Raw genomic sequence first — 16,478 nt, forward strand, 5'->3', positions numbered from 1 at the left:
TTGTTATCAAAATTCAAAGAACCCCATTGCAAAAATAGGAAACAAGATAAGCTGTAGCCCTCAAACTACCATTGTTGATTACTTTTCTAAATCTCCCACTCTTTTCCTATTCTTGTGAGATATGAAATGGGGAGGCTTTAGGAGCTGTTCTACTGCAGCAAAGGGTTGTGTCCCAACAGTGACTTTAGAAAGAAGTTGCTTCACTTGTATAGACAGGGAAGACATATTCTTAAACACTGAGACCAATTATGAAGTTGGCTTTCATTTTGGAACTCACTCCAAAAGTACAGTTTGAGAAGAAAAAGTAAAATTACAATGAAGGACATTATAATCACAGGAACCAGGGATACAACAACTCCAGACCCAGGAACATCTAAGGAAAAGGAGGGTACATAAGGATTTCTAGCTCAGGCCATATACACTTATTTTAATTCTTCTCATTCAGAATGTCCATGAGTGCTTGCAGCAGCCTGTCATCTCTATGCTTATAAGGTTTTGTGTTATAGAAAACATCAACATAGTCGCTATGCAGACTGTCTTCAGAGTCTTCAAGCTGGGAGGGCTTGTTGAGCTTTTCCAGGGCTTCATAGAGACCCTCATAAGGGACACTGAGCTTAGCACTTGGAATCTTTGATGATTGCTTTGAAGGTGTGTTCTTGCTGAAAGCACTTTGTAGGAGCCTTAGCAATGCCTTTGAAGGAGCTCCTTGTACCTGCTCATCTCTTCTGTCTTCCACACTGCTGCTGCTGGAGTTTTTGGGTACCAGGAGATTGCCATTCAGGCTGTTTTGTGTGGGCTTCTCCTGAAATACAAAAATGCCACCAACAAAGGCAAAAGCTCATTATTTACAGCTGGAAACCCTAGCTGCAGCCTTAACACAATCCTAACAGATCCCCTGAGAAGCAATTTAAAGACTGGAGAAAAAGCAAGTCTTGGAGTTATATGGGTTCATATTTCAACATTTATTTTTCCACTTCCAGATTCAGCTTTGGTATCCTTTTTCATCTCCCAGAATTCCAGCTATAGAAATAGAACTCAGAACACTTTTATTTCTGGTAGTTTTGAAGATCGAGATTATGCAAGTATATACTCAGTGTGCTGTTTTCCTTCACTTTTAAGAGTAACATAATGGAATCCATTTGGAGAAATGACACTAAATATTTAACCACTCACTTGTAAAGCACAAGTTGGCTATTGTGTACAAAAACAGCTGACTAGAGAATTCTTGCTCTTGCTCTTGTTAGAGTCTATTGAATTCTGAAAAACTCCTAGGGGAGAGAAGTCATGGGTCAGGAACTGAGAAATCTGAGAAGTTGCTATTTGTTGACCATTATGGAAATACAGTTGTTCTCCAGGATTTTCCATGGTACCAAAATCTATGGATGCCCAAGCCCTTTGTATAGAATGGAAGATATTGCTAAACGATCCATACATATCCTCCAATATACACGATCATCTCTAAGACATCTGTTAATATTTAACATAATATAAATACTGCATATTTAAGGGAAATAATATATTTATATATTAATTATAGAAAATACATTCTAGATACAGGGAAGTAAGTCTTTACATGTTCAGTACAGAGGCAGTTGTTTCAAACACTTTTGATCCATACTTGACTTAGTGGACTGCAAGGATTTAGAGCCTACCATATAAAGAGATGATCATATTTCAATTCTTTAACAATGAAAAGTCTTGTTAATACTTAGAAAGGAATCTTGGGGAAACATTCATAATGTGGATTTTCCCCAGGCACTGTAGAGAAACTGTGCCTGGATTCTGCCTAGTATAAGACAAATAGGACCAAAACCCTAGCTGAAGCTTTCTCAAATCTAGTTTATACATTCCTCATGTAAATGCCATGTCTTGAAACCTCCTCAAACATCTAGTTCAGAGAGCTCCCATTTAGGACAGATCATTTCAGAGATCCTAAAATCCCTCCTACAATAGAGGCCCTGTGTTAGATGCTTCTGTGTGGGGAGACAGATACCGTTATTTTTATGGCTTCTGAGAGGGACAAAACAAGTAATTCTTGAACCCAGGATCACAATTGGTTTTTGTTGGCTACCCTCTGAAATTTTCCAAGAGAAATATGACAAGGCATGTCACTTAAGCACCAATTCTAAGCAGAAATTAGTAATTAGGTAATAGCTCACATGATGTGACTGCCTAAAAGTTGGTTCTTCTACTTTATATGTCTCTTCTAGCAACGAAGATTACAAATTAAAATGGGTAAGATTGAACATTGTTAATGTACACTGCATTATAATAATACAATATATATTATAAAATGTATATTGACAATCTAAAAGACACTTTGATTTGCAATAAGCTGTCATACACAGATATAATTCAAGTTATAGAATTCATCAATTTTAATTAATAATCTCAAGATTTAAGTACAAAAAAAAAAGAATGGCTAATTCAGTTGGAAACCAACAGTTTTTCTCTTCTAAGGCCTTTCACTCTATGCATATGTGAGTTCTTCCCTTCCTAAAAATTAGATGCATCTCTTCTCACTTATTGCCCACTAGTGTCTAAAAAAGAACATGCTACACAAACCTCCACAGCATTCACCATCTTTTCCACTCCTCTCCTGTCATTCTGGACAGTATTGTAGGACGTGTATACACGAGGCTGCTTCATGTGTTCTGGCTGAGAAGATGTGCCATGCAAAATCAATTTCCAGTTCACAATCCTTCCTTCATTTTGCATTCTTCCAGACTGGTTAAAACAAACAGTATTTATTTTAGTTCGTGTTTCAAACATAAAACAAACTCATTAAAATTGCCAAAAGAATATCATAGTTAAAATTTAATTTTAAGGCATTGTATATTTCATTTTCAAAGATTTATTTTAAAAGAAACAACTGGATAGATCCACTCCTTGGTTAAAAACCAATACTATAGAAGTCAAACAGTTTAAAAAAATGATTTATTGCCTCACAACCAAGATTCTAGGTTTAAAAAGCAGAGTTCTCTATGTAAGTCTATTGTGTCACATGGAATCTATTCTTGAAAAGCTCTTAAACATCTATAAGTCAAAGTTCTAATGGGGTGTAGTCAAATGTGTAGATTTGATATGAAGTGGCTCTGTCTTAGAAAGTAGAGTTATTTAGATTCTTGCAGTTGAAATTGAGCTAAAGAATTAAGGAGGGGCTGGAGAGGTGGCTCAGTGGTTAAAAGTAATGGCTGCTCCTCTAGAGGATCCCGGTTCAATTCCCAGCAGTCAAAACCCTCTGTAACTTCAGTTCTAGGGGATCCAATGTCCTCTCTTTGTTTACCAGCATAAATGTGGTATTCATACATACATACATACAGGCAGAACATTCACCCACATGCAATATCTATGTTTTTTAAGAATTGTGGAAGGTTCAAGAATAGTGCCAATAAGTAATAATATTACTTTCTTTTTATAACAGGACTTGCTTCAGTCTTCATTTTCTAAGCTATAATCAAGAATTAATTTCAAGTGTATGTCTGAGCATGTACATTGTGAAATACATATGTGTGGAAGTCAGACACAACTTGTCTATATGGGGTCCAGGATCAAACTCAAGTTAGGCTCAGCTTGAAGGCAAGTGTCCTTACCCATTAAGTCATCTTACCAGCCCTATTTCAATCATCTGTAGAAAGTTATCATCTGAGAAAATGTAGAAAATATGTAATTTGAATTAATTGGTATCTTTAGAATTTAAACTGATTTATATTTTTAAAAAAAATTATCAAGGCAACTGAGCAGTGATGCATATTTTTAATCCTAGCACTCTGGAGGCAGAGGTAGACAGAACCCTTGAGTTTAAGGCCAGCCTAGTCTACAAAGTGAGGTCTAGGACAGTCAAGTTCTCACAGACATGGTTATGTCTAGAATAAAACAACAACAAAAATTATCTAGGCAATGAGATCTGCACTGATGGTTCTTACAGTTTTCTTACAGAACTCAAAGACAGAGCACTACCATTTATATCCTAACCTCAAAGAAGCAGGGGATTGGTGCACTCAACTCAAGAGTTGAGCTACTTGACTTCATGTCAGACATAGTCCTGCCACTTCACCCTTGTAGCATTGTCCTTTAAAGCATTCCAGAGAGTGTTAGAACAGATCCAGTGTCTGAAATGCTGGGAATAAGAAGTATTTCAGATTTCAAACCTTGCCAGTGTTAGAGTGTTTATACTAGCTTTACCACGTGAATGTCCCTGTTTTCCAAAGACCAGAATGCTTTACAATTTTAAGGTTTTTGAACTCTAGAAATCAAAAATTTTTAAAAAGTAGTGTGGTTTTTTTTTTGTTTTTGTTTCTCTCTCTCTCTCTCTCTCTCTCTCTCTCTCTCTCTCCCTCTCTCTCCCCCCTCCCCTCTGTGTGTGTGTGACTGAAAGTAGAAAAAAAGATATTAAAGAAGATGTCTTGTTTAGACTGAAGCAGAAAGCTATTGTACTAGTCAATGAGAAGAGTAGAGTAGTAATAAGAATGTTTTCTTGTGACTCCAGCCAAGTATCATAGCAAATCTGGCCTCACACCTGCCTGTCTGTGAATATGGATATTTCCAGGGATGAAAGGTCATATGGCTGGCTGCATTTAGACTTGGACACTTTATTAGTGTATCTTTTCTCATCTCATATAACATGGCTGAGTTTAGTAGTCTTTTAAAAATTGCTGCCTATATAACGAAGTGTCTGGGCAACACTACACTTTTATCTTTCTTCTGCTAAAAACTGAACAGGTCAAGTTCATTAGGCCCTAACTTGTGATACCATCCACATTTTAAAGTACTTACAAGTGTTTGAAAATGATCTTTGTTTTTTTTTTATTTATGCTTACCATGTCTGTAACTTTCAATGTCCAGGTGCCTACAGGATTCTCTCCCCATGTATGAACAGACATGAAGTCCCAATTCTTAAAGCCATTGGGGGATGTATCCCTTTCCCTTTCAGCCAACAGTACAGTGCTGGTTCCTATTTTCATACAACAAATATAAGTTAGTGAATATCTTAACATGACAGTCTCGTCATCGGATTCACTCTAGCATCTGATAACTTGTAATGAAAGGGGAGATTAGGTCTGGGAGGGGGTGAAAATCTCAGTAGTATTTTATAAAAACTCCAGGGCATCTACAAAGTATAACCCTGTAATCAATAGAGTCTAATCTAAAACTTCAAGATTTCACATGCTAGATAGAGAACATAAAGTTAGACAGCACATCTTTCCTTGCCTACTATCAATAGAAATTGAAATTACTCCACTGAATCACTAAAATATTTTGTAGGAAGGTGTTAACTATATTTTCATTTATTCATTTGTATATGCTCATGTACTCATGTGCATGCACACGTGTGTTTCATGGCACATAGTGGAGTTAAGAGGATAACTTATGGGAGTCAATTATCTCCTATCACTTGGTCCTGGGGAAGGAACTCTGGCAATTAGGTTTAGCAGCAGATGCTTTATCTGTTGCTTATCTTACTGCCCCATTATCATACTTACATATAGTAGGACAACTTCAGGTGGGTTGTAGTTTATGGCTCAATATTCCTTAACTCATCTTAACTAGAACTCTCTCAGCAAAATCTATACTATCATATATCTTTACTCATATGGCTGTGAACCATATTAATAACAACTATTCTCAACTTTGTGGATCACAATTCCTAACTTTTCCATAGATTTCTTTCAGTGTTCCAGACATATCAATAAGTTTTGAGAATTATTCAAAAGATTTTACTGTCACCTAAGAGAATCTTTTATTTTGGGAAATGAACAAAGATTGAAAATAGGTGATTTTAGAAAAGTTTATTAATCAGTATCATAATCATAATCATTAAGCAAAGACCCCTCATCTATCTAGAAACCAGTGGAAATGAACAGAAAGAAAAAATATATCATCAACAAAAAGATCATGTTTTAAATACATGTAAATGCCTCTGAGGAAACTTGGTTCTATGATCATTGAGTGGTTGTTCAAGTTTACCAGCAGCAGAAGTAAGTGTGACATGAAGGTCTCCTCTACGAGAATATTCGATTGTTGCTTCAAATTGCACATGTTCCAGGGAATTGATAGCATTTTCTTGTCCTTCACAAGCTCTTGTTGGGATTTCAACAATCACTTCTCCATTAGCTTTCAGGGCTCTACATACATTAGAGAAGCAGAATTTTTTTTAAGAAAGATATTTCTCCTGCCATCCTTTTGTTTGTTTGTCATAGTTGCACATGGATGTCTTGGCCAGATAATCAGAAAGGCTTGCTATCACTAGAGTTCAATTCATAATTATCTATAGATGAATTTAATGTATAAGAAATTGATAAGAAACACAAATATATAAGTATGATGCTATTTTCTATAGAATCAAATTCCTACAGCTTTGTCTGCAATCTAATAAAAGTGGTCCATGAAAAGGATATCAATAAGGTGCTCATGAAAAAAATAATTTTGTGTATAAGGACTTCCTGAGGCATGTTCCTGGGCTATCCAGGCTCTGGGGTTGTGTGGGAGTAGATTTTTAACACCATTATGGTTGCTTTGATAAAACTATAATAGTCATAGCAGATTCTGCTTTCATGACTAACTATGATGAGCCTGAATCCATTAAATGCTCAACTTAGAAGAAAATTTATCCTGACCACACATAGAGAGACAGCCACAGAGAATACTGTTAACCTCTGTCTCCATCTATATAAGAAGAGCAAGTATATGAGCAAAATTTGGCTTACAATACTTACCTAGGCTCAAAGTTGTTGTCTTTTATGATACATTCTTTCTTCTCAGGCACGTTTCTCCAAGTTCTTGGATCAGCCAAATCCACCAGAGCTTTGGCATTTAGCAAGCCAAATCCAAATCGGCTGTTCACCATCAAGCCCGCTCCATTCTTTTTCCAACCTGGGTTATTGGCCAATGGGTCATACTCAGAGGTCCAGACAACCAGATGCTGCATATCTCGCCAGGTGAGATTTGGGCTAGAGGGAAAATGACCCAAAGTATCTTTTAGGAACAAATTAAGTGTTAAAAGTAAGCATTCCCTTTCAGGGGTTATTAAGTGCGGCTTGTAAATATGTATTTTATTGCTTAATGTTATGTTCTTTTATTTAGAACTAACAATACAATATTAAAGTTTCTCACCTATAGCATATTATCAGTAAATCCGGCCTCAGCACTGTTGAAGTGTGAAATTCCATCCCTGACTCTAATTTTTATATTTATCTAAAGTCAGTTTTTAAAAACATAACATTTTGTTTGTGTCTCTAGTTCTGTTCATAGAATGCTTTAGCACCATTTATGAAACTTCACTGAAGCTTTGTTTTTATTATAGGAAATATCAGATGTGAAAGACAAGGATTTGTAACCTACTCACCACATCTTGCCTTTTTAAAAAAAAAAGGTAGTCAGAGCTCCATATTCACAGGTTGCATATACTTAAGATTTAACCAAATATAGATAAAGAATATATGAAAAGAAAAATTTGCATCTATGCCAGTGAGTATATACTTTTTCTTGTTACCATTCCTTAAGCAGTGCAATGTAACAAAATTTACATTGCATTATGTATTTTAAGTAATGTGTAAATTACTACACCTGGGCATCCACAGAACCTGGCCCTGGACCTGATTATTGGCAAATATTAAGGAAGGACAATAAACCACAGATCTCAAATTTTTGGCTTCATTGGTTTTCTCTTGAAAGACAGTATGCTAAGTATTACTAGAATATTCAAGAAGGTGGCTCTGGTTCTTAAGGAACTTATGGTACAGTTAAAAATCTTTTATATAACTATATGTACTGAATGTTGCATTTTTAACTTAATATACTATGAAAGTCTGGGGAATGTCTTTACTGGGAAGATATGCATGAGGTGAATTTAAAGAATTAATAAAACTTCTAAAAGGGAGTATATAGCAACCAGAGCAGCAGATGCATGGGGGAGGAACATCTGGAGCTAGTTTACAATGTGTATGCTAGGGCCAGAAAGAGACAATGAAGAGAACCGAGCCATAAGTCTGAAGATGCTCAATGTCACAAAATGAGCTTGACCTGTACCGTTTGGGCAGTGGAAATTGTTCTGGACTTTTGATTCAGAAAATTGTCTGAACCAGTTTTCTCCAACTTCTGAGCTCACATACTGCTCTGATCATTCTCTTTTCTCCACCTTATTAAATAACAGACGTGTGCGTGTGTGTGTGTGTGTGTGTGTGTGTGTGTGTGTGTGTGTGTGTGTGTTACTGTTTGCTTCTTAAACTAGAATTTAGCTACAAGGAATGAAAACTAACCTCACTCCCTAATGCTTAGCAAACATACAAGCACAAGATTATACAAGAGTATATATAAGTGGCTAGCAAGTAAAGGGCACCTTACATCAAGTCTGATGATCTGACTGCTATCCATAGCATTTTCTTGGTAGAAGGAGAGAACTGACTCTTGCAAAGTGTCCTCAAATATCTACATGTGTATCTTCTGTGACTCATATATGAACACAAACACACAAATGCCTTCTAAATGAATATAATATAAGTATTATAAATATTGCCTAAGCTATACTTTATGTCTCACCAACATGACTACCTAAACATGAGCTGGACAAGGACAATAGACATGTCAAAGTGGACTAAAGAAAATTTGTAAGGCATCAGTCCTATATGAAGAACTGCAGGCAACTAAGGAATATTGAGAGTGAGAGAAAGAGTCCACCAATTCCGTATGTAATAGTAAAACATTTGCCTTAAAAACATGTAAAAGTGACATTATAAAGACTGAAGAGGTTATATGTATATATACAGGAAGGGTATATGTAAATAATGCTGATGAGTGATTGAAGGTTCCAGTGCATATACTTTTGAAGCTTACTGTTTTAGTCATTAGATTAATAACAGATTAAGTACATTTGTGATCTACTAATTTGTATAAAGAAATCATTAATTTAATAAGAAAGATCTTAAGCTTTTTATTGCTTTTTGTGATATGCATTATTTCTCTCTAGTCAAACCAAGCATTATTTAATAAACAATGCATATTTTTCAAATTTTCTACCTTACCATGAGGCTGCAGAATCATGGAAATCTAGGTCAATTTAATGCCTTCTCCCCAGAGCTAAAAATATATCAGTTAATCAATTCCCTCTGCACTTGTTAAAGACCTGTGGGTGATTATACATATGACCTCAAAGGTCTCCATTGATAAGATTTCTAAGGAATGTTAACTGTGTTTGAACCAGCTCCAATAAAGTGCCATTGTGCTATTGCCTTTGAAGGGAGCTGAAGTCAAGTCTTCAGCCCCCTTCCCCCTCCCACACTTTCCATATGTTAATTCATAGCCCCGGAAGGCAAGGGCTTTAACTCCCAAGTTTCTCTGTTGGAGACCTTGTTCAGAAAATGTTTTTCAAGCACTCATGTCAGTATTTCCTATGGAAGAAGCAGGTAGAAAGCCTAAAGGCACTTTCATAATTTTATTTTTTATCAAGCTCCCAGTACACATGTAACTGCAAGGTTCATAAAACTGCTGGAACCTATTGTTTGGGCACCCCCAGAAATGATACAAGCCCATTTCTATGCTGGCCCACCTGACTGCTGGAATTAAAAAAACAGGAAAAAATCATTAAACCTTAATGTTTCATTTTGACTTGCTGCAATGGTCTACTCCATCAACACCTGACAGTTCCACTTATTCTCACTTTGCTGACTCGAGTTCTTGCCAGATTTACTGTTAAACACCAGAGCGACAGGTGGAGGCTGGAAAGGCGTCTCGTCTAGTGACTTCCAGTGTGTCCCAGAGTAGATACATCATAGTCACTCACATACTGATTTCTGAGAAATACCCAACTCTCTCAATAAAAGTAGGTCAAGTTGTTTATTTTTTAAAAGCTTATCTATCCGGATTTCTATTTCACAAAAAAATAACAAAATAAGCATATGAACATTTAAGTCAATTACAAGACATTTTGAATCATGGCAACAAAGAGGGAGGAATAGAAAGTGCATTATATAGTATTATGTTCCAATAAGTGTTTTGTACTCAGTCTGACTACTTTCTTTACTTAAGGCCTGCGTTGTCTCATCTGTCAAATAAGAAAGTTGTATATGATAATTTTCAGAATGCCTTATTATTCAGATCTTTTGTCAGTTTAACCTCTTGGCACTCATTGTCTTCTGCTTGTTTTTGTGACCATTACATATTCAGGAATCAATAGTCAGTTGAGCAGAAATGACTGTATTCTCAAGTACAAACTTCTGTCCTTAAAGCTTATTATTAAAATGTCTGCTTCATTCTGGTCTTCAAAATAAAATATCTTAAAGTAAAAGCCACCTATCAAGGTGTCCAATGGGCAATGAGCAAATTTCCTGTTTGGGTGATCAGTGTTTGCAGGTATGTGCAAGGAAGATAAAAATGGAGAATAAGGGGCATAAGGAATGATGTTTTGGTGATCACATTCAACGTATACATTGTTTACAGTCATATGACAGAGCATTTATTTTACATATAATTTTAGTGCTTTCTGTATTTTCAGATTTATACAAAATGTTTAGGAAATATTTAAGGAATTTCATTGTTAAGCAAATAAGAAAATTAAGTCTTATTTCTTAACAATAATTCCTCAGTTGTGTGCTTACATTGTATAAATGAAAAGGAGCTGCTAACAATAAAACTAATTCTGGACATCCTTCCTTTATTAATTAGTGCACAGCAACATCTGCACTAATTTAAAATATCAAGACTTCATTGTGGTACTAACCAGAAATATGTGTTCGAAAATTAGAGCTATAGAACTAAATATTGAAATTAAGCATTCTTTAATTAGAAAATGTGAGGATAAAAAAGTCTTGATACAAAATTGTGTAGTGAAAATTCTTATAGTATAAGTGGTTTACTCTCTAACTATATCTATTTGAATTTAAATGTTGAAAAGTTTCTAACTTGAACTTTTCAAAAAAAAAAAAAACCTTTCTAAGAATTTTGTGGGAGGTTGTTCCCCTGAAGAGTTTGTGCAACACTGATGGCTTTTCTGGACTTTATTATTATTTATTAGAAAGCCTAAGGTTCATCTGTTTGTTGAATATCTCCACAGGTGTCATTGAATCCAATGGTTCACTTGAGAATTTTTTCCTTATTAAAAATTACCTGATTCTTCTGATCTTGCCTCTGAAGAGAGAGGTGATCTTCTGTAAGCTTCCTTAGATATACTTAATGCACACTTATGGTGCCACTGGTGTTTACGCAGAAAATTTTTTTCTCCAGAATTTGCCTATGTGGTACCCTATAGAACAGTCTCATAATGACAGCTGGGTAAATTTGTAAAAAACAGATTTTAAGGTTAATTGATTAAAGTGCTCCTAGCATTGAAATGCCTTGGATGCCAGCTTAAAAACTAGCTTCTAGGGCAGATACCTCAGAATCTGAGTCCTTAGCAATGGGATCTGGGAATATACATGGAAATCACCTCCCCTGGAGCTTTACTGTATTCAACAGTTACTGACTATGATGGTTTGCATATGTTTGGTCCAGAGAGTTGCACTATTAGGAGGTATGACTTTGTATAATATGTGTGTCACTGTGGGCATGGGATTAAGACCTTCACCCTAGCTGCCTGGAAGTCAGTTTTCCATTAGCAGCCTTCAAATGAAAATGTAGAACTCTCAGCTCTGCCTGCATCATGCCTGCCTAGATACTACCCTGCTTCCACCTTGGTGCTGATGGACTGAGCCCCTGAACCTGTAAGCAATCCCCAAGTAAATGTTGTCCTTATGAGAGTTCACAGTCATAAAAATCTAACTAAGACACTGGCTAAGGAAGGAAACTTTTACTTTGTAGATGTTGCAGCCAGAAACTACTCATTCTCCTTCTCTTTGTTCATTCCAGTTTCCTACCCCCATCTCTTAGAAGCACTGTAAGGAATATGCCAGTGCAGTCTTTTCTGGAAAACTAGATGATATTTATATCAGTCTCGGTCTCTGGCCTCCTTTGTTTGGTGGGACGATTGATTGCTTCCATTCAGTAGCAACTCTTCTCCCTGTCAGAACTGTGGGAGGCTGCATAAGGTAGCACCATTTCAGGGCAGACAGACCTGCATTTATATCTTTTTTTTTTCTGAGATATTGGTCACACTTTTTGACCCCTCCACCCCTCACTTTCTTCATTTATAAAATGCAGTGTAACTACTACTTCAATATTATAAATCTCTCATAAGGATTAGAATTAATGTTGTATGTGAATATCTAGCACACGGTTTGGTCCAAAGTAAGAACATGATAAACACTGAATGTCATTCTTGACAAGTTTAGTCAAAGGTCCTTCAGTCTCTGTTGTTCTATAGTGAGAGAGGAGTGAATGATTCAGTTAAGTCTGGGCCAATTAGGCGTGAAGCTTAGGCTCCTATTTAGAAATTCTAGCATTCAGATGTCCTGATATATAATCTTAGTACAGAGCATTTTGAATAAGGTACAGAAAGCCACCCAACTGAGAACAAACATCTCAATAATTGTTATATATTTACTAGGATGGATATAAAGCTTTAGACGGGTTCAGTCCATTGTATTGGAAACAGATTAAGTCCATTGTATTGGAACCAGGCAACCAAGTGAGGTCTCTGGAGGAGTGATGGGCTGTGTCTGCTCCTATAGACAGACAGTCAGAGGTGTTTAGCAGGAATTAGATTCAACTAATTGACTAAAGTTAGGGCAGAAGGGAGGACTGGAGCTAAGAACAATCATAACAACACGTTTTCAAGCAGAAGATAGTAGTGCCCAGCAATTGTGCCAGAAAGGTAAGTTGAAAATGAACACCTGTGTGTGTGTCTCTCTTATCCATGGATTCAAGGGGTGCTGGAAAGGACCTGGCAGCAAGGCAACTTCCTGGAGCTAAGTTGGGTAGCATAAAGCTACATACAACAAACTATTAATTTAGTTTAAAATCATAAATAGGATGAGGGTCTTCTAGAACCCATAAGGCTGTCTCCAGAAAAAATTTCATAAGTACTCCCTTAAGCAAGTCTTCATTTAGGAGCAAAAACATTCACTGACCTACTTAGAAATTTCACAGCAATAAGTCCTCTCCTTTAGATAAAGTTCATTAAGACAAACAGGATTAATTAGGCTACAACATTCTTAGATAATATCCCTCCTATGGAGGTACAAAGGGTCAGACTTTAAAATGTCTGTTCTGGGATTGGAGAGATGGCTATATGGGAGAATATGCTCAGGGAGAATATGTGCATTTGATTGTCCACACCCCTGATCAGGCAGCTTGTAATTGCCTGTCACTCCAGTTCAAGATGATTTGATGTTCTCTTTTGGCCCTTGGAAGCATTGCAGGCATGTAGTGTACATACAAGCAGGTACACATGAATATATATGTATACATATATATTCATATATAAATTCTTAGATAACATTAGCATTATGAATACTCCACTTAGTGGATACCTCTGATGTATTTGGTCACTAAACCAAAATGGCCCTGGCCTGGTTTCTTATGTTTATATGCATCTTACAGATAGTGAGAAGAAGCAAAAAGAAGCCCAACTTATTCAAACATCTCTGTAGTTCTTCTCAATAGGTAGACACTAGGTGAGAGCCTGGACAGGGGTTATGCAGGATCTCATTACTGATTTTCAAAAATCTCACCCTCATCTCTTCAGGGTACCCTAGAAATCTTAGGGCTTCACTGGACAAAGAGGTTAAGCCTCTCAGGACTTTTCCATAGGGCACAAAGGATAACATGTTCTGTTCTGTTCTGTTCCAGTGAGTCTAGTCTACCATATATGTGGGAGGGCTTTATGCTATCTTCCAGCTAGGTTAGCCTCTTGTCACCAAACATCAAAAGACAAAATTAAGAATGGTGAGCTATGGAAGCAGGTGTGGGATACATGGGCTTTTTCCCCTTCTGTGTTGAGTGTTAGAATGTTGAACAACTATTATAAAGTAAAAATATTGCTAAATCCATTTTTAACATCATATACTAAAATAAAGGCCAGAGGTATTTAGAATTTAAGCATAGTAAGGAGCTACAGGAAAAACAAACAAACAAACAAAACAAAAACTCACAAAATTTAATCTAAATTACTTTGGGAGAATTTTCGAGAAAGAAGCTCTAGAGAAACAGAGTGGCAAACATTGCTGTATTCTTATTAGCTTCATTACATTAAAGTTACCTGTGAGTAAAACTGAAGGTAAATGTCAAACTGATAAAATCAATACATCTTTGAATCCAAGATTATAAAACTAGACCAGGCCCATAAAGAGGCTGTATCAGAGGGCAACTTGCCAAAGGACATAAATTCTGAGCCTCATCAGTAATGATCCCAAGTATTAATGAGATGCCATTTCCTTCACACAGCAAACACTATAAAGGTAAACAATGTCAGTACTTATTTTCAAAACTGGAGTTTTCACAATTTACTCCTGGTGAGAATATAACATGATGTGGCCTTCAAGAAAACAACTTGTCAATATGTGTCAAAATCATTAAAACACACCTTCTCTTTGGCTCAGAACTCCCAATTCTGGGTGTTCATCCTGAGGAACATATAAGAGTTATCAATACTTATAAGCAACATGATTTGATGACTTTTCCAAAATTTGAATTTATAATTTGAAATTGTGTGAAAAGATAAAAGTTCTGTTTTCGATTATCATGACTTATCTAGTTATATCCAATAATAAGTATCTAGTTAGCTCCAATATGAAGTTTTTATTTTTTGAAGAAAGCACATTTATTCTCAGCATCACTCTGGCTGATGTGTCAGGCTTGGTGCCCAGGAAGAGGACTGGAAGAGAACATGTATTTAGAAAGCTAAGAAGCATTGACTGAGATATGAGACAATATTTCTAACACATTATAAAATATTAGAAAATATGTGCAAGAGATATATGCTTCTTAAGTCTACATTGAAGCATCAATAATAATAATTTCAGAGCGGCAGGATTTATTTGGATTATGCTGTTTTTGTTGTTATTTTTGAAGTTGTTCAAATTTTCTCTTAAAAATCACATAGTCAGACAACAATGTGAAAAGCTGTTTCAATCAAGTTGACCAGATTTTTGGGCCTTACTTTGCTTCCAAGGCTAGAGCAAAGATGCCAGCAGCCAGAGGTGCAGAAGCTGAGGTGCCTGTGTGGGTCTCTGTGCAGTCATTGTGCAGGTCCGCACTAGTCTAGAATGAAGGAGAGAAAGGTAGAGACATGAGGAACATGGATACCAAAGCCTGCATCTGCTATGACCAGGAAGCACAAGATTTGATTTTCTACTTCCTTTTCTCAAGCACCAACAGCGGATATTTGCCATCTGCTGTTATTTTAGTTTGCTCTCCTCCATGTGCAACTTGTCTATAATTCTGGTATCAAGCTGCCTTTTCTGGGGATGAAGTACTCCCACTATGAATATTTTCTCTTTTAAGATTTCCAAATGAAATTTGTCTATAAAAAAAGGAACTGTTTCTAAGTCACTGTGAATCATGCCAGTCTATTAATCATCAGGTCCATTGTGCATGGTTGAGCATATTTAGAAATTCTAACTCAAATAGCATTCCCTTTGGCCTTTAGATTGACATCTGTCTGCCTCTGTAATAGAGGAACATAATGACATTTTGATCAGAGACATTTGAACAAAACTTACTTAGAATAGATTTCACATTGACTGTTGACTTTATTGGAGAGCTACAAGTTTGTGTCTTCGGTCCTTAGATGGGACTCATCAGGTTTAAAAATTTAATGCACACTTAGTTCTGGGTTACAATTTTAAAACTACTGTGTATTAGATATGACTCACAGTCACATTATGTGGTCTTCACAGAATGGAATTTATATTTCCTGATAAATTCTATACATAACTGAGAACCTACCTTGTGAAAGTATTTGGAATACTTAGCGCATGCAAGGAATTATGTAAGCTAGCTTTAGGATAATAATGAGGCTATGGAGATATATCATAGGTAGATCTGCAGATATGCAGAAATACCACAAAAATTTCCATCAGTTGACTGGCTAAATAAGCAGGAGGACCAAATATTCCTAAGCAGACCCCACCCAGATTTCAGGGCTTCCATTCCTAAGCAGACCCCTACCTAGACTTCAGGGCTTCAGACCCTAAGAAGACACCCACCCAGACTTCAGGGCTTCAGTTTTAACTGGAGATTTCAATGTGTGGGAGGGAGGTGTAAAAAAATGTTCCTTTGGTTTTCCACTTAGTATTCTTGGATTTCTCAAGTTATGGTGGCTCTGCTTTTCAGAGTGCTGTGCAAGTCAAGCTGCCCTTTATACCTGTTGACACAAATAAACCCCTAAAGATGACTATGCTGAGGAAAAGGTTTATGTAAGAAAAAGCATGTTACTGCAACTGTCTCAAATAGAATCTACCAGCTGTCTTTCCCAAGACTGCTAAGGATGAATCTGTACAAAGGTGAAAATCTCTTCCCTACTTTAGTGCAAGGGGTTCCAGATGATGGGGAGTCTATGCTGTGGCAATATTAAAATGCTTAACAGGCCATTTTCTGAAGTCAGCTCT

The 16,478-nt window shown here is 36.5% G+C and overlaps 1 protein-coding gene across 1 annotated transcript in view; it reads right to left on the bottom strand.

Annotated features, from left to right (window-relative positions):
* Positions 1-241: 241 nt before the first annotated feature.
* The window catches only part of Pcsk1 (proprotein convertase subtilisin/kexin type 1), a 43,757-nt gene continuing 27,520 nt past the window's right edge, over positions 242-16,478 (bottom strand). The window contains exons 9-14 of the mRNA XM_032899124.1: positions 15,029-15,129; positions 6,717-6,950; positions 5,968-6,125; positions 4,821-4,954; positions 2,566-2,727; positions 242-802 (exon numbers count right to left, since the gene is read on the bottom strand). Of these exons, the coding sequence (XP_032755015.1) occupies positions 428-802; positions 2,566-2,727; positions 4,821-4,954; positions 5,968-6,125; positions 6,717-6,950; positions 15,029-15,129 (1,164 nt within the window). The 3' untranslated portion in view covers positions 242-427. The remainder of the gene's footprint in view (positions 803-2,565; positions 2,728-4,820; positions 4,955-5,967; positions 6,126-6,716; positions 6,951-15,028; positions 15,130-16,478) is intronic.

Source organism: Rattus rattus, chromosome 3 (assembly GCF_011064425.1).
Source record: "Rattus rattus isolate New Zealand chromosome 3, Rrattus_CSIRO_v1, whole genome shotgun sequence".
Taxonomy (NCBI): domain Eukaryota; kingdom Metazoa; phylum Chordata; class Mammalia; order Rodentia; family Muridae; genus Rattus; species Rattus rattus.